Source organism: Ranitomeya variabilis, chromosome 3 (genome assembly GCF_051348905.1).
Source record: "Ranitomeya variabilis isolate aRanVar5 chromosome 3, aRanVar5.hap1, whole genome shotgun sequence".
Classification (NCBI taxonomy): domain Eukaryota; kingdom Metazoa; phylum Chordata; class Amphibia; order Anura; family Dendrobatidae; genus Ranitomeya; species Ranitomeya variabilis.
The window spans coordinates 432441431-432467263 of record NC_135234.1 but is presented as its reverse complement, the minus strand read 5'-3'; the positions used below and the strand labels follow the sequence as shown (position 1 = coordinate 432467263).

Below are 25833 nucleotides of genomic sequence, written 5' to 3'. Positions count from 1 at the left end.
TAGATCACTGATCTGACACAGTGCTGTGCAAAGTGTCAGATCAGCGATCTGACACTATAATGTGATGCCCCCCCCCCCCCGGGGCAATGTAAAAAATATATATATATTTACATGTGTAAAAAATAAAAATTAAAAAAAAATTCCTAAATAAAAAAATATATATATTGTTCCAATAAATAATTTCTTTATCTAAATAAAAAAATAAATAAAAGTACACATATTTAGTATCGCCGCGTCCGTAACGACCCAACCTATAAAACTGTCCCACTAGTGAACACAGTCACAAAAAAAAAAATGAGGCAAAAAACAACGCTTTATTATCATACCGCCGAACAAAAAGTGGAATAACACGCAAAAAAAAATTTTTTCTATAAAATAGTTTTTATCGCATAAAAGCGCCAAAACAAAATACTCAAGCTACTTACCAGGTAGCGGTGTTTTTCAGGAGTCCATGACAGCACTAACGAGAGAGGGGATCCGCCCTTCAGGGACAGGAAACCTACAGAGATAAAAGGGCGGCACCTCTCTCCCGCATCAGTTGGATTACAGAGCATGAGAGGACCTCCATTGATTAGTAACACATAAATATCTAACACAATTCACCTTGTGACTAAAAATTTTTTGAAAATTTATATATATATAAAAATATACTTATTGTGGTGAAAGCCATACCAGTAGAAAAGGGAGGGAATATAGGAGTGCTGTCATGGACTCCTGAAAAACACCGCTACCTGGTAAGTAGCTTGAGTATTTATTCAGTCGTCATGACAGCACTAACGAGAGAATTACAGAGAAAGAGTATTAGGGAGGGACTACTGCTTCCAGCACCCTTCTACCAAATGTGAGATCGCTGGAGCCACCAAGATCTAATCTATAATGATTAAAGAAAGTAGATGAGATGACCATGTGGCCGCCTTACATATGTCCTCAATTGACACCTCCGATCTCTCCGCCCAGGAAGTTGCCATGGCCCGAGTGGAATGAGCCTTTACGCCTTCCGGGACTTCTAGGCCACCTGCTGAATAAGCCAGAGAAATTGCCTCCCTAATCCATCTACCTAAGGTGTTTTTGGAAACTCTAAACCCTTTCTTGACTCCCTGATAGGATATAAACAAGGAATTGTCTTTTTTCCAGGGATCTGTTAAAGAAATATATTTAAGAAGGCATCTTTTGACATCCAATGTATGGAGTTTGAGTTCCTTTGGGTTTTTAGGATTAGGACAAAAAGTGGGGAGATTTATCTCCTGGAGTCTGTGGAACTTAGACGCTACCTTCGGAAGATAGAGGGGATCAGTTCTTAATACTACTCTATCTTCTCTAATCTGCATATATGGAGTCAGTCTAGAGAGGGCCTGTAAATCACGAACTCTCCTAGCCGACGTAAGAGCAATCAAAAGAGCTGTTTTTAAGGACAGGACCTTTATAGATGCAGATTCTAAAGGCTCAAAGGGGGGTTCCGTTAACGCTGAGAGGACCAGGTTTAAGTCCCATGGGGCTAGTCTTTTCTTAACGATGGGTCTTGATCTAGCTGCTGCTTTAATAAAACGAGCAATCCAATAATTTTTAGCTAACGCACAATTATACAATGCACCTAAGGCTGACACCTGGACCCTAAGGGTGCTTGTGGCTAGCCCCATCTCTAGACCTTTTTGTAGGAACTCCAAAATTTTAGGAATATTAGCTTTCTGACCCATCACTGATCCTGAAACCGACATGAATTTTCTCCAGATTCTAACATAAATGTTTGTCGTGGAATTTTTTCTGCTCTTTAATAGAGTGTTAATGAGCCCGTCTGAGAATCCCTTTTTCTTTAGTAATGACCCTTCAAATCCCACGCCGTCAGGTGTAAATTGGCCACTCGTGGATGGAGAATTGGACCCTGTGAAAGGAGGTCTGGGAGCTCTGGGAGAATCCACGGTTGAGAAATGGACATTTTCCTCAGCCAAGGAAACCACGGCCTCTTGGGCCAGAACGGCGCTATCAGAATTACATGAGCTTTGTCCTCCCGAATTTTTCTCAGAACAATCGGAATCAAGTTCAACGGGGGAAAGGCGTAGGCTATTTTGAAGTGCCAAGGAATTAAGAGGGCATCCACCGCCTCCGGATTGTCTCTGGGATTTAGGGAACAAAACCGACAACATTTTTTGTTTTCTTTGTTGGCGAAGAGGTCTATCTGTGGGTACCCCCAATGATGGGTGATCTGATCGAAGATGACCTGATTGAGCACCCAATCTCCTTGCCCGAGCTTCCTGCGACTTAGAAAGTCGGCTACGACGTTGTGTCTCCCTTTTATATGCAGTGAAGTAAGTGACCGTAGATGATTTTCGGCTATCTGCAAGATACGACCCGATACCTCCATTAAAGATCTCGACCGGGTTCCCCCCTGGTGGTTAATGTAAGCTACCGTTACCTGATTGTCTGAGAATAGCCTGACGTGATGGCCCTGTAAGGACATAAGGAAATGGCTCAGAGCTCGCTCTACGGCTAATAATTCTTTAAGGTTAGATGACATATCCTGTTCAGAGTGTGACCAGACCCCCTGGACCCACAATTCGCCCATATGCGCCCCCCATCCCGTGGGACTAGCATCTGTAGTTATTACTCGCGATATGTGGTTTATCCAGGGAACCCCATTACGTAGGTTTGGAGTGTGTAACCACCAACGTAAGGACTGAATAGTGGAATTGGACAAGGAAAAAGAACTATCCAAGCGACCCCCCAACAGACGAGTGTTGTGCAAAACCTCCCACTGTAGGACTCTAGTGTGGTACTGGGCCCAAAGTACTGCCGGGATACAAGACGTGAGTGAGCCTAACAGTGACATTGCTCCCCTCAATGTTATTAACGGATTATCAATCACTCTAAGTATCTGTCGTTGGATTTTTTCTAACTTAACGACAGGTAAACGGCATTCCTGTAACCTTGAGTCCAATATGAGACCCAGGAATTCTTGAACCTGTAGAGGCTGCAACCGTGATTTTTTAAAATTAATTATCCACCCCAACCTTTGCAAGGCTGCAATTACTTTGTGTAGTTGGGACGTGCAGTGTGATTCAGAATTTCCTATTATTAATAGGTCATCCAGATATGGAACTATGAGAATATCTTGCTCATGGAGATGTGCCATAACCTCTACCATTATCTTCGTGAACACCCGCGGGGCCACTGCAACACCAAAGGGAAGTGCTCTGTACTGCAAGTGTTTGACTGATTCCCCTAAAAGGACTGCAACTCTTAAATAACGCTGGTGGTCTACGTGTATGGGGACATGGTAATATGCGTCTTTAAGATCTAAGACGACCATAAAACACTTGTCAAACAACAACTTTATTGCGGTTTTGACCGACTCCATTTTAAATGACGGGATGCACAAAAAACTATTTAGGCCCTTAAGGTTTATGATTGTGCGAAAGGTATTATCCGGTTTTTTAATCAAAAAGAGGGGAGAATAGAATCCTTTACCCCTTTGTACTTCAGGAACCTCCACCAAAACGCCTTTCTGTTGGAGATCCTGGACCTCGGTCTCTAACGCCAGTTGTTCTGCGGGAGAAGAACGTATCGGTGTTATAAGAAATCTGTCCTTAGGCATGATCTGAAAGTCAAATTTTAGCCCAACTTCAACAATATTTAGGACCCACGGGCTATTGGAGATATTGCGCCACTCCGGATAGAAGGCCAGAAGCCTGCCTCCTACCCGGTCCGCCAGTCATTGTGGCTTCCTGTTGTCTCGAAAGGAATTAAACATATAGCCTCTACCTTTCTTTTTATTGGCGTCATATCTGGGTTTATCTCTATTTGATCTTGTTCGGTCAAACCACCTCCTATTAGTGCCACGTCTGTAAGTGGGTCTACCAAGGTAGGGAAAACGTTTCTTACTGTCCCCCGCTTTTTCTAATAATTTGTCTAACACTGGACCGAATAAGTGCGCCCCTTCGCACGGAATGTTGCATAACTTAGATCTGGCCTGCATGTCCCCTTGCCAACATTTCAGCCAGATTGCTCTACGGGCTGAATTAGAAAGAGCAGCCGACCTGGCTGCCAGCTTGACTGAGTCCGCTGAAGCATCAGCCAGATACGCCGCAGCGCCCTGAATCATAGAGAGGGAGGATAACATTTCGCCTCTCGGGGTTTTGTTTTATAGCTGATCCTCCAGGCTATCCAACCACACCATCATGGAGCGTGCAGTGCAGGTGGCAGCAATTGATGGTCTAAGAGCCCCTGCTGAAGTTTCCCAGGCTCCCTTGAGAAACACATCTGCCCTCCTGTCCAGTGGGTCTTTTAAAGTTCCCAGATCCTCAAACGGTAGAGAGGATTTCTTGGAAGCCTTGGCTACCGCTGCATCGAGCTTCGGGGCTTTATCCCACGTTGCCGATGCGGACTCTTCGAATGGATACTTACGTTTAAAGGATGGAGGAAGAGAACCTTTCCTTTCCGGTTTTTTCCATTCTCTGGAAATCAAGGCGCTAACTTTCTCTACCACCGGGAAGCATCTGCGGGATTTACGGTCCAGACCTTTGAACATGACCTCCTGCATGGATCTTTCTGGCGTGGTCTGCTCAATTCCAATTGTGTTATTTACCGCTTTTACAAGGCAGTCTATCCGGTCAAACGAAAAACAAGAATGTCCGTACTCAGTGTCCGAGGAGGATACCGATGTGTGAGAAGCTTCTGACTTTAGATCTCCTAAGTCACTGTCCTCACGTGAACTTGGGGATCCAGGGTCTATTATTTTAGACCCCCTACTATGAGATTGAGATCTTGAAGAACTTCTAATCTCTTGCCTAACAATTTGTCTTAGACTAGTAGTGAAATCGGGTGTCTCCTCCGTTATTAGGCGCTGGATACACGGATACCACATAGTTTAACGTATTCGTCAGGGAGAGGAATACCACATTCTGCACATTCCTTGTGCTTGGACTTAGAGGACCGCTTTTTTCCCTGATGTAAGAAAGGGAAATAAGGGGAGACACAATCACTAAGTGAACTTTCACGAGGATCACTTACCCCTATAGTGTCTGAGTGGTACCGAAGATTGCGGGGGGACCCTCTCCACCGAAGCAACATCCATACGGCTTGAGGACTTTCCGGCTTTAGAAGAATGATCAGCTCTACCTCCAGGACGACTACTGCCACTAGAACGTCGCTGGGTGTTCGCTGCATGGGGCTTCTCCAGGGGTTGACACTGTTGCTCTGAGGGCAACGGATCCTGCTCCTGAGACTCCATTGTGAAAATGGAAGTGAAGCAAGAGGAAGCCGCATCTGAATCATTAAATAGCCGGCCCCAAAGGTACCTCCCCCAGATGGGGGTCAGCAGGCCAATCCTGAACTGCCCGGTACATTACCGCATGTGGGAGGCCCCTCCTCCAGGAGAACCACTACCAATGATATTCCCTCTATCCCCCCAGGGGAGCGCTGTTGTATCCAGCCCCTCCTCTGATAAAAACCGTCACAAACGCTGTCATCGGTAATACTAACAGGGCGCCGCCATGTTTTCTCTCCCGGCGCGGCCTATTGCGCATGCGCCGCACGTCATCATTTGCTGCCGCTCCAGGTCCTGCCCCTTTCCCGCACGTCACTTCCGGTGCGCCGTACAGCCCCAAACGCCGCACGCAGCGCACAAGCCCGAGGGGAGACCCACACCACCAACAACACGCCGCAGCCGCCCACCGGAGCGCGGACCATAAGCGCTGACTGATAGGGCACCGGTGACCCCTATAATACCGTGCGGTTACGCAGCACAGGGGGAGAGAAAGAAGAGAGAGAACTACACGCTCTAGGGGCACCTTCCGGTGTGCCGTACCCCAGCTAAAGGGAGCCCCCCGCACCTATCAGAAGGAGGACCTCCCACATAATACTTACCTGTACCTGCGGCGATGGGACACCGAAGAGACAGCACTCCCCCTGAAGGCTGCTCCTGCTCTGCTGCTGCCTACCCCCACAGCCCTCTGTGGTGCGGCACTTCCAGCATCGCGAACAACACCGGGGAAGGGTCCATCCCGCCTCCAGGATCGGTGAGTCGGACCTGGGTCCAAATTTCTTCGCCTTTCTTCCAAAAGGCCTCTGCAGGGTCCCCTGTCAGGGACAGGAAACCAACTGATGCGGGAGAGAGGTGCCGCCCTTTTATCTCTGTAGGTTTCCTGTCCCTGAAGGGCGGATCCCCTCTCTCGTTAGTGCTGTCATGACGACTGAATAAAAAAATGATATAAATGAGGAATCGCTGTAATTGTACTGACACGAAGAATAAAACTGCTTTATCAATTTTACCAAACGCGGAACGGTATAAAACAGTGCTCCTTCCCTTCTGAGCTCTCCCGTGCGCCCAAAAAGGGGTTTACCCCAACATATGAGGTATCAGCGTACTCAGGGCACATTGGACAACAACTTTTGGGGTCCAATTTCTCCTGTTACCCTTGGGAAAATACAAAACTGGGGGCTAAAATATAATTTTTGTGGAAAAGTTCCTTGGGAAAAGTTCCTTGGGGGGGTCTAGTTTCCAATATGGGGTCACTTACGGGGGCCTAGTGTATAGGCACATCAGGGGCTCTGCAAATGCAACGTGACGCCTGCAGACCAATCCATCTAAGTCTGCATTCCAAACGGCGCTCCTTCCCTTCTGAGCTCTGCCATGCGCCCAAACAGTGCTGTAGCAATCATCCGATCACTATGCCATAGTCATTATAAAAAGAAGTGGCTTACCTAAAAATGTTGATGAGGATTTGGCTAAAAGTAGCACTCCAGCATCAATTTTGCACATACACTAATCACAAAAAATTTGTGATATTTGGCTTTGGGGCAAAACTTATGGAAAACAAAAATTTCATAGAGCTCCATGTATCCACACAGCAACTCAGCTGATCCTGTAGGTTTTCTATGGGATTAAGGGGTGGGAAAAGTGCAGGCCACTCCATCTGAGGTACCCCAGTCTCCAGCAGCCGTACCCTAATGATATGACCTCGATAAGCTGGAGCATTGTCATCCATGAAGATGAGATTAGGCCTGTGTTGTTCATGCAGAAGCACAATGACTGGATTAATCATGTTATCCTAGTAATAGGGGCTTATTACTGTACCATTCACAAAGTGTAGGCCAGTTCTGTACTGACTAGCACTCCTGCCCATTCTAATACCACCACCAAAGGGCTTGCCTGGTAACAACAGCAGCTGATGTATAGCGCTCTCCCTGATGTCTGCAACATTGTTGGCGCCCATCAATTCTGCTGACCACTTATCAGTGAACAGCACTGAGATCCACAGGTACCTTGTCCAGTGCAGATTCAAGACGATGATGCCTGTGCCTGGTGGTGTGGCCAGGTACCCTTGCATGTCATCTAGTACGCAGATGTAAACGGTTTTGAATGGTTCACGTGACACTTGGGTGCTTGTCACCTCCCTTAAAATGTGCCTGGAATTGCGTGGTATTCATCATCTGGTTCCAAAGGTTATCGTTCACAATGAAGCAGTCATCAGTGTGGGATGTGGCCAAAGGACGTCCACTTCTCTGCTTTTCTTTGACTCTTCCAGTCTATCTCTGCCTCGCCAAGACAAGGTAATGTTCACCAATTGTTAGGTGTAATCTTGGTATCATGAAGTCAAAATGTGACCAGAATGATGAGGACAACTTAAAAACTAATTCTAATTGAACCCCAAAACTGAACGGGTGATTCATGGATCAAACACCTATTGTGAATTTTGCCATTAAGCTCCTTGTTAGAGAACAGCAAGTTGTGCAAAAAGTACTGAAACATTGAACAATTGGAAATGTGTACTCAAGTTTAGAGATGGTCACATTAAGTTTACCTGAAAAGGTTAGAGTGCATTTTAGGATCTTATGGAAATGTCACTAGGCAGCCAAATATCCCAAACTTTTAGTGAGCAGTGTATAATGCTTTAGTAACAATATTCCAACTCCGTAGCATCCTCACATTTTTAACCCATTCAAAATATCATCTTTAGGCTGTGTGCACACGTTCCGGATTTTTCACGTTTTTTTTCCGTGTTTTTCGCTATAAAAACGCTTAAAATACGCAAACATATGCATCCCGCAATTTTTGTGCATATGTTGCATTTTTTTCAGCGAAAAAAAAACGGATCGTGGAAAAAAAAACGCAGCATGTTCATTAATTTTGAGGATTTTCCACTACATTATTGCATCCCAGAACCTCCGGAAAAAAAAGCAAAAAATCTGTATGCGGATTTCTTGCAGAAAATGTCCAGTTTTGTTCAGGAAATTTCTGCAAGAAATCCTGACGTGTGCACATAGCCCAAGTCTGACTACAAGACCAAAACATAGTCTCGAGTGTAGACAAGAAGTCAGTCCAACTTCCTGTGAACTACAAGGCGACATCTTCTCCCATCAGATCCCTCCCGGCACCTCTCGGACCCCACTCAGCTCAGTCTTCCTTGGTACGTGCTGCACAGCAGTTGAAAATATTCAGAGATATTTATCAAGAGGTCAAAATAAAAAAAATAAAAAAACACTGTCTTTGTTGCCCATAGCAACCAATCTGCGTGACTTTATTTACTAGTCTTCTCTTAAAAATGAGAAGTACGCTGTGACTGGTTGTAGTTCTGCAATATGGGACAGCAGTCATTGGGAACAAGAGCAACGACAATACAAAGACAAATCATGACCAATGGCAGAAAAAAGGGGTAACATTGTATCAACACAGTGAACGGGGAGATCATCTAAACATGTATACAGAAGGCATATCCAAGAGTCTCTACATTATTTTTTAAACCCTAACTGCTAGAGGCCCATAATTCAATTATAACATGTTCCTTTATGTACTAGTAAGTGTGGAATGAGTCTACATATACCAGTGATTACCAGATTGTACTTTGTTAAATTTACCGCTAAGGCTGCTTTCACACTAGCGTCGGGCGGACGTGCCGACGCATGCTGTGAAATAAATGCCCGACGTGGGCAGCGGAAGCAGTCTTACGACGCTTCCGCTGCCCCATTGCAAGGTCCAGGGAGGAGGGGGCGGAGTTTCGACGCATAAAAAAACGTTACATGTAATTTTTTTGTGCAGACGGTCTGCCAAAACACGACGCAACCGTCGCACGTGTGGAAATACGTCGCAATGTGTCGGTAATGTAAGTCTATGGGGAAAAAAACGCATCCTGCAAAGTTGTCTGCAGGATGCGTTTTTTCTCCTGAACGACGCATTGCAACGTATTGCAAACGACGCTAGTGTGAAAGTAGCCTAAGGCAAAAGGATTTGCATTCATTTATAAAAATATATCGGAACCTTTGCAAAACCAAAAATAAAAAAAAGTTACAAATTTTCAACCTCTTTCTGACCTCGGACGGGATAGTGCATCCGAGGTCAGATACCGCGCTTTGATATGGGCTCCTGCGGTGAGCCGGCATCGAAGCCGGTACATGTCAGCTGTTTTGAACAGCTGACATGTGCCCGCAATAGCGGCGGGTGAAATCGCGATTCACCCGCCGCTATTAACTAGTTAAATGCCGCTGTCAAACGCTGACAGCGGCACTTAACTAGCGCTTCCGGCCGGGCGGCCGGAAATGAGCGCATCGCTGACCCCCGTCACATGATCGGGGGTCAGCGATGCGTCAGAATGGTAACCATAGAGGTTCTTGAGACCTCTGATGCCGGCCTGCTGTGAGCGCCACCCTGTGGTCGGCGCTCATAGCACACCTGCATTTCTGCTGCATAGCAGCGATCTGATGATCGCTGCTATGCAGCAGAGGCGATCGAGTTGTGCCAGCTTCTAGCCTCCTATGGAGGCTATTGAAGCATGGCAAAAGTAAAAAAAAGTAAAAAAAAATGTGAAAAAAATAAAAAAAAATATAAAAGTTTAAATCACCCCCCCCTTTCGCCCCATTCAAAATAAATCATGAAAAAAAAAAAAAAAATCAAACCTACACATTTGGTATTGCCGCGTTCAGAATTGCCAGATCAATAAAAAAAAAAAAAAACCATTAACCTGATCGCTAAACGGCGCAGCGAGAAAAAAATTGGAAAACGCCAGAATTACTTTTTTTGGTCGCCGCAACATTGCATTAAAATGCAATAACGAGCGATCACAAGAGCGTATCTGCACCAAAATGCCATCATTAAAAATGCCAGCTCAGCACGCAAAATATAAGCCCTCACCTGACCCCAGATCATGAAAAAAAAAAAAGACATTACGGGTATCGGAAAATGGCGAAATTTGTTTGTTTGTTTTTAAGCAAAGTTTGGAATTTTTTTTACCACTTAGATAAAAGAGAACCTAGCCATGTTTGGTGTCTATGAACTCGTAATGACCGGTCAGTTTTAGCATTTAGTGAACCTAGCAAAAAAGCCAAACAAAAAACAAGTGTGGGACTGCACTTTTTTGCAATTTCACCACACTTGGAATTTTTTTCCCGTTTTCTACTACACGACATGCTAAAACCAATAATGTCGTTCAAAAGTACAACTTATTTTGAAAAAAATAAGCCCTCACGTGGCCATATTGACAGAAAAATAAAAAAAGTTATGGCTCTGGGAAGAAGGGGAGCAAAAAACGAACACGGAAAAACGGAAAATCACAAGGTCATGAAGGGGTTAATATTTAGTCCTACTGCATACTGCACAAGATAGGTAATAAATAACCTGTACTGCCTGTCTACTTTATGTGAGCATCATTTTACACACTAGTTGGTATTTTAACTAAAAGCTTCTCTTTAAAAACGACACCCCTCAAAAGTACCCAAAACCGCATGTATTTTTATATTTATCCCTTCACAGGCATGAACACAAGCCAAACTGAGAAGTGAGCCCACCCCATACCTGGCACGGCACGTGATGGCTGTGTGGTACAGCCAGGACCTGACTAACAATCACAGGTGAAGCGGAGCTCCGGCCGTAAATGCTAATCTGTTAAATGAGGTTGTCATCTCTGACAGCAGAATTTAACGTGCCAGCATGGGATGTGGGGTGGGGGCGAAATCATTCCATCTGCCGACTGACATGATGGTAGGTCGCCGATGTGTTACCATGACAGTTGGGGCTCAGTTGGGGATCTGACCCTTGTGATTGTCATTACAGAGTTCCTTTGAAACCCTGTAAAATCTGAATAAAATAAAAAAAACAACATCACATGTGGTATCGTCTAGTTCAGAAGATTTCAATGAAAATATTAAAGTTAACCCAATCAGTAAGGAAAAAAAAAAAAACAAGTTACATTTTTCGGTTGTTTTGTTGTTATGTTTCTATGGTCAGTAAATGCTGCAAGTTGGGTGTTGCGTATACCTGCAGCCTCCAATCCGCAGCGGCCAGATGTTACAGCATAGTGGAGGGGATTTTATGAAATCCCATCTCCACTATGAGTGCACGGACGCCTCTGCTTCCCTGCGTATACGTTATAATAGATGAATGTGGATAAAATCTGCGCTGCTGTGACAAATAATGAATCCAGATATAGTTGTAAGGTGTTCAGGTGGTTTATTCAACGCGTTTCGAAGCTCATGGCTTCTTCTTCAGGAAGTTTCCACACAAAGATATGGCACATCGTACTGTTGCCTCGCTTATATACATACAAAATTCAAAAAACGGCGCCAAACAGTCTTCCGACATGTGACAGACAATGTCAAAGTTCAAAAAAGCCATTTTACATTAGAATAAGCTGTTTTTAACATGATTGTAAATCGTTGATATCATGATTACAATTGATGCACAATTTAATACAGTTTCAATTATTTTTCAGAGTCCAGGACGGAAGAAAAAATAAAAAAGAAAAAAGAAAATGTGTGCGAAATGACGGGACAAGAACTTGTTTGGGGGTATAAACAATCCCCATTCTGCTCCCTCCACTATACATCTCGCCACGAGAGAAGTTGTTCCTGATGAATGGAATCGGCCAACACCCTTCTATATAAAATTCATATATATTTGCAATTATTTATTAAATAATGTTTTTTGTTTTTTTGTTTTTTTTTTAAATGTAAATTTAATAAAATTAATAAAATATAACAATAAAATTCTCCTTTTGGGATTATTTTTTCTTTAATGGATTCTTCTAATAAGGTACTAGTTTGATAATTGTGGTGAGATTTTTAAAAACAATGATAAAATATTAATTATATCCTCACTTGGAAAGAACCATGGAGAATTCCTTCTGTCATTTTCTTGGGCCAAATTATGAATGAAGTACCCGTGAACGATCAAGAGAAAGACTTGGAAGCTACAAAAATTGCTAACAACCTGTATAATCGCTATTTCATTGCCATCCTGCTTTTAGTCTAGTTCATCCTGTTTTAATGATTTATTCTGAGTTCAGAAAGATTAGTGTGCCAGTAAATCATTAAGCCGCTAATACGCCCGACAAACAGCCCGTGCAAGGTAATTATCTGGTCATGAGCCAAAAAGGAAAAGAAAAGAAAAAAAATCATGTCTGTTTGTAAAAAGTTACATGGGCTCTATCTGATCGTGCAGTGGAGCCGAACCTAAGTAGAGGGAAAAGGAGTGAAAGAACTTGAAGAGGAGCGCACAGAGAGGTTTGTTCCTCAGATCGCTTCATGGAGCGATCTGAGGAACAAACCTCTCTGTGCGCTCCTCTTCAAGTTCTTTCACTCCTTTTCCCTCTACTTAGGTTCGGCTCCACTGCACGATCAGATAGAGCCCATGTAACTTTTTACAAACAGACATGATTTTTTTTCTTTTCTTTTCCTTTTTGGCTCATGACCAGATAATTACCTTGCACGGGCTGTTTGTCGGGCGTATTAGCGGCTAAATGATTTACTGGCACACTAATCTTTCTGAACTCAGAATAAATCATTAAAACAGGATGAACTAGACTAAAAGCAGGATGGCAATGAAATAGCGATTATACAGGTTGTTAGCAATTTTTGTAGCTTCCAAGTCTTTCTCTTGATCGTTCACGGGTACTTCATTCATAATTTGGCCCAAGAAAATGACAGAAGGAATTCTCCATGGTTCTTTCCAAGTGAGGATATAATGAATATTTTATCATTGTTTTTAAAAATCTCACCACAATTATCAAACTAGTACCTTATTAGAAGAATCCATTAAAGAAAAAATAATCCCAAAAAGAGAATTTTATTGTTATATTTTATTAATTTTATTAAATTTACATTTAAAAAAAAAAAAAACATTATTTAATAAATAATTGCAAATATATATGAATTTTATATAGAAGGGTGTTGGCCGATTCCATTCATCAGGAACAACTTCTCTCGTGGCGAGATGTATAGTGGAGGGAGCAGAATGGGGATTGTTTATACCCCCAAACAAGTTCTTGTCCCGTCATTTCGCACACATTTTCTTTTTTATTTTTTCTTCCGTCCTGGACTCTGAAAAATAATTGAAACTGTATTAAATTGTGCATCAATTGTAATCATGATATCAACGATTTACAATCATGTTAAAAACAGCTTATTCTAATGTAAAATGGCTTTTTTGAACTTTGACATTGTCTGTCACATGTCGGAAGACTGTTTGGCGCCGTTTTTTGAATTTTGTATGTATATAAGCGAGGCAACAGTACGATGTGCCATATCTTTGTGTGGAAACTTCCTGAAGAAGAAGCCATGAGCTTCGAAACGCGTTGAATAAACCACCTGAACACCTTACAACTATATCTGGATTCATTATTTGTCACAGCAGCGCAGATTTTATCCACATTCATCTATTATAACGTTTCTAAGAGGTCGCAGCGCCGACCTGTGGATCTGCAGCAGCTGACAAATTACACGCCTTTACTTTGCACCATCAGGTGAGCAGTTCTCTCATAATTCTTTAAGAGCAGTCCTGAGGATAAGACCCTATATGCGCTTTTTTGTCTCCTATTCTTCTATACTAGTAATTCCCTGCGTATACGCACATGCGGCGCGTCTTTCCAGACAGCAGCATGTCAATTTATCTTGGTGAGACGCTCCGTCTCTGCATGATAATTATCACCGTCCAATGTATAGGATGCGATGATAACGCACGCTTCAATGAACACATGCGGAATCACAGCGCGTACAAAAGCCAGCAGCGCTTTGGACGGAGTGGGCATGTGCTGCTCCAAAGCGCTGCCGCTTTTTGCCTGTGGAAACATACCCTAACAAGCAATCAAAACATCACATTATCCCAAAAAGTATTAATAAAAAAAATAATGTCTCATCTTGCAAAAAATAAGCCATTACACATCTCCAACAACAGATAAATAAAGACGTTACAGGTTTCAGAATGTAGCGATACAAAATTGGGGGGGGGGGGGGGGTGTTGCAAACTCCTGAGGCATTTTTCAGTGCCCAAAAAAAAAAATGGACAGGTTTGGTATTGTTGTAATTGTACTGAAGAGCAGAACCTTATTGCGAGGTTACTACAAAACATACTCTGTAAAAACAATCCTAAAAAAAAAAAAAAAAGGGGCAAGGTCAGAATTGCGGGGTTTTTTTTTTGTTTTTTTTTTTGGGGGGGGGGGTTCCCACAATTTCTCCCCAATTGGAATTTTTTTTCCACTTTGACACTATTCATTTTACTGTAATCAAAAGTACAACTCATCCCGCAAAAAACAAGCCCTCATGTCTATGTGAACAGAAAAATAAGTTATGGTATGGGAAGAAAGGGGAGGAAAAAATGAAAATGCAAACCTGGAAATTGGCCCTGTTGTGAAGGGGTTAACACTACCATAGAACAAAACAAAAAAAAAAAGAAAAAACACAACAATGTAAATCTTACAATGCCAAAATGTACTCACCTCTTCGACCAGATGGTCATCTGGATCATACTCCTTCATGTTTATAATTTCTACAGAAATCCCCAGAGAAGCGACTTCTTCAGCAAGAGCAGCAGCAAAGCCCTAAGGACAAATGTATCACAATATGTAACATTTTAACTGCCTGTTTAAAGTGGATTTCCATTCATTTAGTCATTAGTGATGAGTGAAAACGCTCGGATGACGTCTTATCCAAGCATAATCGGGTGTTATCTGAGTATCTTGGGCATGCTCGTATATTATGTTCGAGTCCCTGCGGCTGCATGATTTGTGGCTGTTAGACAAAAAAGTCACAGTGTAACACAGAACAGGCATTTTGTGGCTTTCAACTTACCTTGGCAGTACCAGTCTGAGAGCCAAAGAAAATCTTAGCACCCGAAACAAAGACTTCATTTTCCTTATTAAAGGTGTTGCTTTTTAATGTTTTGCTTGTTAATGGTGGAAAACCATTCTGAGACGATGTTTCTTCCTGATGAGGAAAGAAAAAAAAAAAAAAGTTTACTGAGTCAGTATAATATACCATTAATAAACGTTTTATATTTATGGCCTAGGCCTATCCTTAGTATTCAACATTAAAACAATGATGGTCTGACTCATCACCCCTGCCAGTCAGTTGTTTGTTGGGGCCGCAGACTTGCCTCATTCTTTTGAACAGGACATATCTACAATATTACATACAACCACTAAGAAAGAGAACAATGTGCAGTTTGGAGTAATGTAAGCAATAAAGAGGCTGCAGCGCTCGCCTGAGCCATCCAACGCCTGGACCAGTGGTGTGGACCAAAGCTGATCAAATAATGATGGCCTGAAGTAATTGGAAAAAAAACCCATGTAAATCCTTTCAATTGTAAGGAAAGATTCTGTTTGTTCAGTATTGATAGAAAAATTAAATAACTGATCGAAAGCAGAGGAAAATAAAGTGTGGTCTTTAAAGTTGTTCTTTGGGTATGTCAGAGCGGTCATAGTGAGGTTCTGTCAGGTTGTGCTGGGCCTTGTAGACTTTTTGAAGCCTGCGCCATCATTGCTGGTTTTGAAGAAAGAAGACGTTTCTGATCCTTCACAATCCACCCCAACACCCCTCCCCACCATTAATACCTCTACCCACACATCACCCCGATCCTTTGCCCTCCCACCTCTTCTGCCACAGAGCACTGATCAGTACTCGATCGCTTGATTTTTTTAAAGGTTTTTTTTCTTTCTGTGCATCACGTAGCTGCCGAGCACTGATAAGTGACATATAACAGCACCCGTGCTTCCCGTTTTCAAAAACTTTTGTCCCTAATTTTTCTCCCCCCCACTCCATGAGTGCACCCTATAGCTGCCTATCGAATACACATCACTGACTGGCACTCCTGCTCACTTTTGGCAAAGACTTTTTTCCATTCCCTTTTTGCACCACATTAGTATGTGCATCCTACAGCCATCGAGCGCTGGTCAGTAATAAACATCACTGATCGGCTGCCCATTGTATTTTTTCGTGTGAATGAAGATGGATTAGTTGACAGAACAGTAAAAATATAATATAGTAATCCACATCTACAACAGTATTTTTTACTAAATAGTCAGGATTAATGTTAGATAGTTGCGGGCGCTAAGTTATTCTTTTTATTTTATTTTTATTCCATTATATCTGTTTAGTAAGTTTGCTTTTTTTGTTATACCAAATTTATAACATTTTTATTTTCTCTTTAATCTTTTTTTCTGGATTCTTTACTGTGCTGAAAAAAAAAAAAAAAAAAAAAGGGAGTTAACACCAAACACAAAAAAAAAAAAATAAAAATGTACCAAACCCAGTATTCAGCAAAGGCATATGCCTATTTGCCTCTGACACTGATCGAGAGTGAGGGAGATGATCCCACCTGCTATTATTATTATTATTATTATTATTATTAAAGAAGTTGTCCACTACTATAAAGTTGTTGTTTTTTTTTCATAAATCTTGCTATTATGGGCCACTGAAAACATCTACTGTGTTTATTTTAACAATATTACCTGTTATCATGCTGTAGCAGCACATCTTCAGTGCTGGATTCAGCTCTCATGGGGTTAATCGACTACTTCCTTATTGTGCCCTAATACTACAAGTTCCATGATGCTTTGCACTGTCCTCTAAGCCCGAACTTAGCACACCCACTCCAAAACACACCCAAGCCCCTCCCTCCTCTCCCTCCTCTCTCTTCAGGCTGATGAGGAGAGGTCACATCTTGGTCACAAGCTGTAAAGCAGCACCAAGAACTGCACAACCATGGTGATCAAGCTTTGAGCTTTTTTTCTTTCTCATCTATTTCATAGTATATATAGTTTAGTATACATATGATATACTGTAAAGAGATTCTACTGCGTATATGTCTTAGATATGTAAATTACACAGTACATGTGTGGTTACATGTGTCCATCTACATACGCTTGTGTGCATGTATATATTATGTGTGTTCTTATTTTACACTATTTGTGCTCATATACAGGAGAGGCCCCAGTTTCAGAAACAATATATGGGCCATTTGCAGAAATAACAGCTCATCCTAAGTCACAATTCCACCTGCTTTCGAGGTAGAAATGGCCCCCATTGCATTTTAGCTGCACAGATTGCACCAATATGCGATCACACCTTTTATATACACACCAATATATACTTCTATGTGTATGTATGGAATAAATTATTTATTCATATACATACACTTTAATATTTTGTTGCAGTGATATATACATACATATAGAACTTTGAAGGGTTTGTCCACTATTCTAACAACCCCCTCTCAGTCTGTATGTTTACTAGATTCCAGTGCCTGCACGTTCCAATAGTGTCGGCGCGGTGTCTCGCAGCGATTGTACCTGTGGTCAATCAGTGGCCGCATCACTCTCACCACCTTCTAAGCAAACTCTTATATCTGTAGAAGTGAGTGTTGCTGCATTTTTTTTAAGAATTACCAAATGTAAGCCACTTCTTCCTAAGGCGAAGACAGTGAAGCAGCCACTGATTGTCCACAGGGTTCACATAATGACACTGACACAAATTCTCCGTGAGAGAAACCGTGGTGACAACATTGGGAGTATTCAAATCACATCCTTGTATTCACTCTCTGAGTGTAATATGAGTAACCAAAAATCTGCATTCACACTGAGAAATTACAGATTTGTAGACTGTAGTCTACACTGTGCATTTTATAGATTCAAAACAGTTTTAGTATCATATATTAAAGGGATTGTTCAGTACTTGTCCATTACTTTATATTTATGGTCTTTACTTTGGTTATGTCATCACTGGGATTGCGATAACCATATCTTCCACCCTCACCGATGATGCGTTTTTATAGAAAAAAAACTGAACCACCATCAGGGTGATAAAGGGATCCAAACCCTAACCCTACCCCTAACCTCACCCCTAACCGTTTAATGAACATTTTCTGACAGTCATAGTGCCACGATATTTCAGTGCCACGTATTTCAGTGCCACGTATGTAAGTGCCACGTGCCACGTATATAAGTGCCACGTATGTAAGTGCCACGTGCCACGTATGTAAGTGCCACGTGCCACGTATGTAAGTGCCACGGATGTAAGTGCCACGTATGTAAGTGCCACGGATTTAAGTGCCACGGATTTAAGTGCCACGGATTTAAGTGCCACGTATGTGTAAGTGCCACGTATGTGTAAGTGCCACGTATGTGTAAGTGCCACGTATGTGTAAGTGCCACGTATTTCAGTGCCACGTATTTCAGTGCCACGTATTTCAGTGCCACGGATTTCAGTGCCACGGATTTAAGTGCCACGGATTTAAGTGCCACGGATTTAAGTGCCACGTATGTGTAAGTGCCACGTATGTGTAAGTGCCACGTATGTGTAAGTGCCACGTATGTGTAAGTGCCACGTATGTGTAAGTGCCACGTATGTGTAAGTGCCACGTATGTGTAAGTGCCACGTATTTCAGTGCCACGTATTTCAGTGCCACGGATTTAAGTGCCACGGATTTAAGTGCCACGGATTTAAGTGCCACGGATTTAAGTGCCACGGATTTAAGTGCCACGTATGTAAGTGCCACGTATGTAAGTGCCACGTATGTAAGTGCCACGTATGTGCCACGTGACACGTATTTCAGTGCCACGGATTTAAGTGCCACCTATTTCAGTGCCACGTATATAAGTGCCACGTATATAAGTGCCACGTATGTAAGTGCCACGTGCCACGTATTTAAGTGCCATGTATGCAAGTGCGATGTATGTAAGTGCCACGGATTTAAGTGCCACGGATTTAAATGCCACCTATGTAAGTGCCACATATTTCAGTGCCACGTACGTAAGTGCCACGTGCCACGTATTTCAGTGCCACATATTAAAGTGCCATGTATTTCAGTCCCACTCCCGTGTAGCGGTGGGATATGGGGTAATAAGGGGTTAATGTCACCTTGCTATTGTAAGGTGACATTAAGCCGGGTTAATAACGGAGAGGCGTCAATAAGACGCCTATCCATTATTAACCCAATACTAAAAAAGGGTTAATGAAACACACACACATTAGGAAAAAGTATTTTAATATTCTTCATTTAACCATACTTACCATACTCCAGCACCTGCAAAAAAGTAAAATAATAAACCGTATACTACCTGTCCGCTGTAGTCCAATTAATAACGAGTGTCCCACGACGATCTCCCCTATAGAACAGTGACATTGGGTGGTGTCACTGCTCTATAGGACCCTCAGTGACACACTGACAGAAGACAATGGCTCCTGTAGTGCATCACTGAGGTTACTAAAGTTCACTGGTCTCACTTTATGGCAAAAAGCTGCGTGGGAACTTTCTCATACAGCATGCCATAAAGTGAGACTAGGGACTATTTTCTCACAGGGGTGTAGGAATACATTGTGGGGAATACATTGTGGAAGGATACCTTCCTCCCCTCATTGTGTTCCTGGAGCCCCTGGAGAGTGGTTGCATCAGCAGAGGCTCCTGCTCTCCACGGGAGATCGTCGTGGGACACTCGTTTTAATTGGATTTCTGCGGATCAGGGAGTATAGTGTTTGTTTATTATTTTAATATTTTTTACAGATGACAATGGCTTCGGGGATCAAAGTGACAAGTGATGGTGAGTATGTAATCTATGTTATATTTACTGTATGTCTGTTGTATGTACGTACTGTATGTGGCATGTTTCATGTCGCGTGTCACATGTTGCATGTCGTCGCATGGTGCATGTCGCATGTTGTCGCATGGCGCATGTCGTCGCATGGTGCATGTCGACGCATGGTGCATGTCGTCGCATGGTGCGTGTTGCATGTCGTCGCATGGTGCATGTCTCATGTTGACGCATGGTGCATGTTGACGCATGGCGCTTGTCGACGCATGGTGCATGTCGCATGTCGCATGTCGCCGGCACACACGCACACACAGCGCCGGCACACACACGCACAGTGCCGGCACACACAAGCACCGGCGGGCACAAGCACCGGCGCCGGCGGGCACAAGCACCGGCGGGCACATGCACCGGCGGACCCCCGGCGACCGAAGCACAGCCCAGCCACACATCATGATCCCAGCACTGAGCAGTGAGCACACACAGCCCCGCCCGCCCCCAGCACAGCCCTGCAGGCAGCCCCCAGCACCGCCCACAGCCCAGTCACTCTTGCTGAGTGACTGCTGACTGTGGGGGCTGGTCACGCCTGCTGCTGACGTCACGTCAATTTTCAGAGCCTGGAAATTGACGTGACGTCGGCGGAAATGAGCGGCGGCTGCAGTCTGGGGGTCATGTGACCCGGACTCAGCAGGAGGAATAGCGCCGCTCACAGGCGAAAACGTCAACAGAAGGTAATGGCACAATTCATTAGGGGCCCCGGGGGGGTACATTGGGGGGTTAATTGAAAGTAGTGGACAACCCCTTTAATAATAATAATAATAATAATACCAAAATCGTGATTCCGAACCACCATGCAGACACCGAAAATGAACTAGCGCCTACAGTTAGTGACCTTGTATAAACTACACATCCCCCCCGAAGATTATGAGCCACATATTCCTGATAGTGGTGTAATCAGGAATCAAATTTGATACTACCGGCCTCACAGAAATTTACCTTTTCAAAGTCTTTTTCTCTGAGCTTTTTGTAAATCTCATGGCGTCCCAGACAAATTAGTACACACAACAATTTTTATCCCAAAATACCACTTCATCATTTGCCAACAGGACCCATGCAGATGATGTAGACATGAAGTTTTGGGGTCTTGCTCTTTACATGTGGATAGTAAAGAAGCCAGAAATTTGGCAATATTGATATTGGAGTGTAACACTCAAGTGTTCCGCATGGCTATGCCCTGGACACGCCATCCACAAATTTTTGCATTACAGTAATAATGCACAATGTTCCCACTCGCCCACTCCCGAGATGACCCCAACTGTGATATAGTCTTTTCAAAGTTCGACAGGTCATTGATCACTTCAGCAACAAGCTTGCTGACATGTATGTTCCCCAAACAGACATCTGCATGGATGAGTCTCTAATACATTTCAAGGGAAGGGTCAAATTCAGGCATTATCTGCCCAGTAAGAGGGCCAGGTACAGAATTTAGCTCTACAAACAGAGTACCTCATGGTACACCTACAGTTTGAGTTTACGAAGGGAAGGACACCAGGAATGGACCCCTGAATGTCCCCCCAGTCCTGGGAGTGAGTGGGATTCGATGCACCTGGATCAAGGTTCTCTCTACGTAAATAACTTTTAGACCAGCTTCCCACTCTTCAAGCCCCTCTCTCAAGGCAAGCTAGCGCAGCCTGCGGCACTGTCCACAATTGTCAGAGGCCTCAACAGCTGCTCAGAAGGGGCGAGAGCAGAACCCAATGTAGCAACAACATGATGGCGGTCAAGTACAATGATAAGAGGGGTGCCTTATCCTTGACGACCATACATGATGGCAGCAACCCCACCACTCTACGATGTTGCTCTACACAGGTCACCAAACCAGACTGTGTCCTGGCTTACAACAAGAACAAGTGTGAGTGAGGGAGTTGATCTCTCTGATCCAAGTCCTCCAACCGTACAGTGCCGCGAGAAAAGCCATTGTGTGGTACAATAAGCTGTCCGTGCTACAATAAGCTGTCCGTGCACATTGTACAGATGGCAATTTACAATTTTTCGTGCCATCACAATGTGAAGGTCAGACCAGGACCTTCCTTAAGTTCCAGGAGGTAGTGATTAAGACCCTAACATTTGGCAGTCAGTAAGGAGCGGGCCCCAGTACTTCCAAAACTGTGGTACCCGGCAACATTTCCCTGGTGAGGTCCGTCAAAGTGCAAAGAGAGAAAGGTCACAAAAAAAGGGTGCAAAAGGGAATATGAAAGGACACCATTTATCAGTTTGACACCTGCCCTGACAAAACTGGTGTGTATTTGAGACACCGTTTCAGAATCTACCACTCATGCATGGACTAAAATTTATTCCTGACTTACTGCCTTTCTAAGCCCTGCCATGTGCCCAAACAGCAGCTTTCTCCTGCATATGGGTTTTTGGCGTACTTGTATTGTGCTGGGGTAAATTATATATATATTGGAAATTTTATTATTTTGTGCGACATAACTCTCTGATTTAAGGGCATGAAAATGTAAAGTTTAAAAATTCCGACATTTTCAAACTTTTTGCCTAATCTCTGATATTTTCACAATCACAAGTCATATCAAACAAATTTTACCAGCATCATGAAGTACAATATGTCACAAATAAAAAACAGTCTGAGAATCACTGGGATTTGTTGAAGGGTTCTAGAGTTATTACCACAAAGTGACACTGGTCAGAATTGTAAACTTTGGCCTGGTCATAAAAGGTGAAAAAAGTATTGAAGGGTTAATATGGATTAATTCGATACAGTTAGCATTTCTGAAATACTGTATTTTTAAAATACAGGAAACATAAGCTTGTGGAAAAAGTATTCTTTACCTTGTAAAGAAACGCGTTTAACTTATTTCTACACATAAAGTAAATTATCAGGAGAGCAGAAGATTTCACTGAATAATACGGTGCTGTAATTCATCATGTCCCCTCTATTATCTAATAATTGCTTCATTTGCTACACAAAGAAATTATTCTTCTAGTGGATGGAGGAAAATCGCTTCATTTTACAATCCATGGTCTTTCAACTAATTTTTATTTAATCAATAAATTTTACTTCTCTACAATTCAATCAAAATAAGCCACATCATGAATTACTTTATTTTTCAGAAATGCATTAATTAACATTTGCGAGGAGGCAGCCATAGAAGGACACTTCTAAATCACGAGCCCTTGGATTGTTTAGGTTAAATACATTTGTTGCAAGTGAAATAAATCGTAGACAAGACTTGATCCTACCGAACTTATGCATCGATGCAGATTGATCTGATGTAGGGGAACAAACCCTGTCTATAAAATGCAAACATCATCACTTAATAATGAATACTATATAAATATATTCTTTATGCATTAGAATTAATCAAAGTCCTCTTTATAAACCATGACAATCATTGGTAGAATCCATTGAAATCTTTGGTACTCATCATCTGGCCCAATATTTAAAAACTTTAATGTTTTCTTTTAGCTAAGCTACATCGAGTCAGGGATTAGTAATGTCTCTCCGATGGATTTCACCATGGGCAATAAATAAAGGAGTCCAGCACTGAACATTTGACTAAATAGGTCTAAAAAGATAAGTAACAAAACTGGCCCTTTCTGGCTTCTAAAGGGCCCGACTCCAGAATGGCGTCAGGTCCAAATTGCTTGACTGTGAGAGCCTGGGGAGGGTGATCAGCAACGCACAACTCTCCACAGCCACATTTGCTGATAAAAGTGCAAGATCTCACATTCTAAGTAAAGGAGCGCTACCTGCATATTTAAAACAATAATTAGGGCAGTTTCAGATGTTCATGATAGATCGGTCCGCTCTCAGATCACAATGCACAGACTTGCCGCGTGTCTCCCGACCCCCAACATGACAGCCTCGTAGAAATGTATGAAGCAGTCACAATCTAGGTTAGGAGACATGCAGTCAGGCCATGCATTGCATTTGGAAATGGACCGATGATCACGGACATCTGAAAAATATAGTTCTTACCTAAACGGTATTTCTCTGAGCCCATGACGGCACCACGGAGAGAAGGGATCCGCCCACCAAGGACAGGAAACCTACAGATAAAAAGGCGGTACCACTCTCCTGCATCAGTTGTTTACAAGAGAACGATGGGAGACTATGGAACAGCTTATTAGTTTCAACATTACTTTAAATTAACTTAATCGAGATACCGCGTGACCTATCATAAATAACCTATGGCTTATATTAACGTGCACACCCAAAGTGAAGGGAGGGAATGTACGGGTGCCGTCATGGGCTCAGAGAAATACCATTATCGGTAAGAACTATATTTTTCTCTGTCGCCCATGACGGCACCACGGAGAGATTTCATAGATTGTACATTCAGGGAGGGATCACCACTTCCAGAACCCTTTTACCGAAGGTAAGGTCTGAAGAGGAGATAAGGTCCAATCTATAGTGCCTATAGAATGTGGAAGGTGATGACCAAGTAGCAGCTCTACATATCTGGTCAATAGAAGCTCCGGCCTTCTGATAAGTCTGTAGGTCTCCCATCAAGGACAGGAAACCAACTGATGCGAGAGAGTGGTACCGCCTTTTTATCTGTAGGTTTCTTGTCCTTGGTGGGCGGATCCCCTCTCTCCATGGTGCCGTCATGGGCGACAGAGAAAAAGCCCTTATTGGCAGCAGTTATCAAATCAGAACTGGTGTTTTGATAGACATAGAAGTGGCACCAAGTTCTATAGCTGGCTATACACTTCAGACAGATTGGATAAACAGCTATTCCTCCTGGTTTCATAAGCAACTACAGTGATGAAAGTTGCTCTGCTAGGCCACGTTCTAAATTTGGTCAGTATTGTACATCAATATTTGTAATTCAAAACCAGGAGAGTGGGTGAAACATGTAGAAGTGGTGACTAGTGATGAGCGAGCATGCTCTGTAACGCTCGCGGCTCGCCTGAGCATCACAGTGCTCGATGCTCGGCAAGCATTTCCAGGGGTTGCTCAGTGGGGATTTGGGTGACCGCCCTGCATGTTTGGCACTCTTCAGAGCGCCAATCAACATGTAGGGATTATCTGCCACACACTGTAATACCGCAGCCATGTTGGTTGTGGCATTATAGTGATTGGCTGGCCACACAGCGTCATCAGGTCTATATCAAACCTGGTGTCGCCCTCCTCGTCCCACTCAGCTTCGGACTTCGTCAGTGTTGGGAGAGCTGCTGCTGAGATGGGGACAGATTTGGGGGTGTATAATTTAGTGTGGGTATACCATTATTGAATACAGAAATCCAGCTAAACCAACAGTCCTTCTAAGGACTAATTACGGTGTATATACTTGAGTATAAGCCGACCCGAGTATAAGCCGACTTTTGCCACAAAAAAAAACAAAAAAAAACTGGGAAAACTTAATGACTCGAGTATAAGCCTAGGGTGGAAAATGCAGCAGCTACTGGTAAATTTCAAAAATAAAAATGAATACCTATAAAAGTAAAATTAATTGCGATATCAGTAGGTTAAGTGTTTTTGAATATTCATATTGAATCAGGAGCCCCATATAATGCTCCATACACGATGGGCCCCATAAGATGCTCCATATGAAAATATGCCCCATATAATGCTGCACAAAGGTTAATAATGGCCCCATAAGAGGCTCCATAGACACATTTGCCCCATACAGTACTGCATAAAGGTTAATAAGGGCCCCATAAGATGCTCCATAGAGATATTTGCCCCATACAATGCTGCATAAATGTTGATTATGGCCCCATAAGATGCTCCATATAGATATTTGCCCCATATAGTGCTGCACAAAAGTTGAATATGGCCCCCTAAAATGCTCCATAGAGACATTTGCCCCATACAATGCTGCACAAATGCTGATTATGGCCCCATATGATGCTCCATAGGCACATTTGCCCCATATGCGGTTGCGGAGATTAAAAAAAAAAATAAATAATAAAATCACATACTCACCTCTCGTCGCTCAGGCCCCCTGCACTTGCTCTATTCACCTGTTCTCGTTCCGGCGTTGCTGTGTCTTCCGCGTCCTCTGCACTAATGTTCAGGCAGAGG

The 25833-nt window shown here is 43.0% G+C and overlaps 1 protein-coding gene across 1 annotated transcript in view; it reads right to left on the bottom strand.

The window, feature by feature from the left end:
- LOC143816258 (S-adenosyl-L-methionine-dependent tRNA 4-demethylwyosine synthase TYW1-like) overlaps positions 1–25833 on the bottom strand; it is a 284094-nt gene that overhangs the window by 239992 nt on the left and 18269 nt on the right. Inside the window, exons 3-4 of the mRNA XM_077296426.1 lie at positions 15049–15183; positions 14697–14798 (exon numbers count right to left, since the gene is read on the bottom strand). Coding sequence (XP_077152541.1) covers positions 14697–14798; positions 15049–15183 — 237 coding nt within the window. The remainder of the gene's footprint in view (positions 1–14696; positions 14799–15048; positions 15184–25833) is intronic.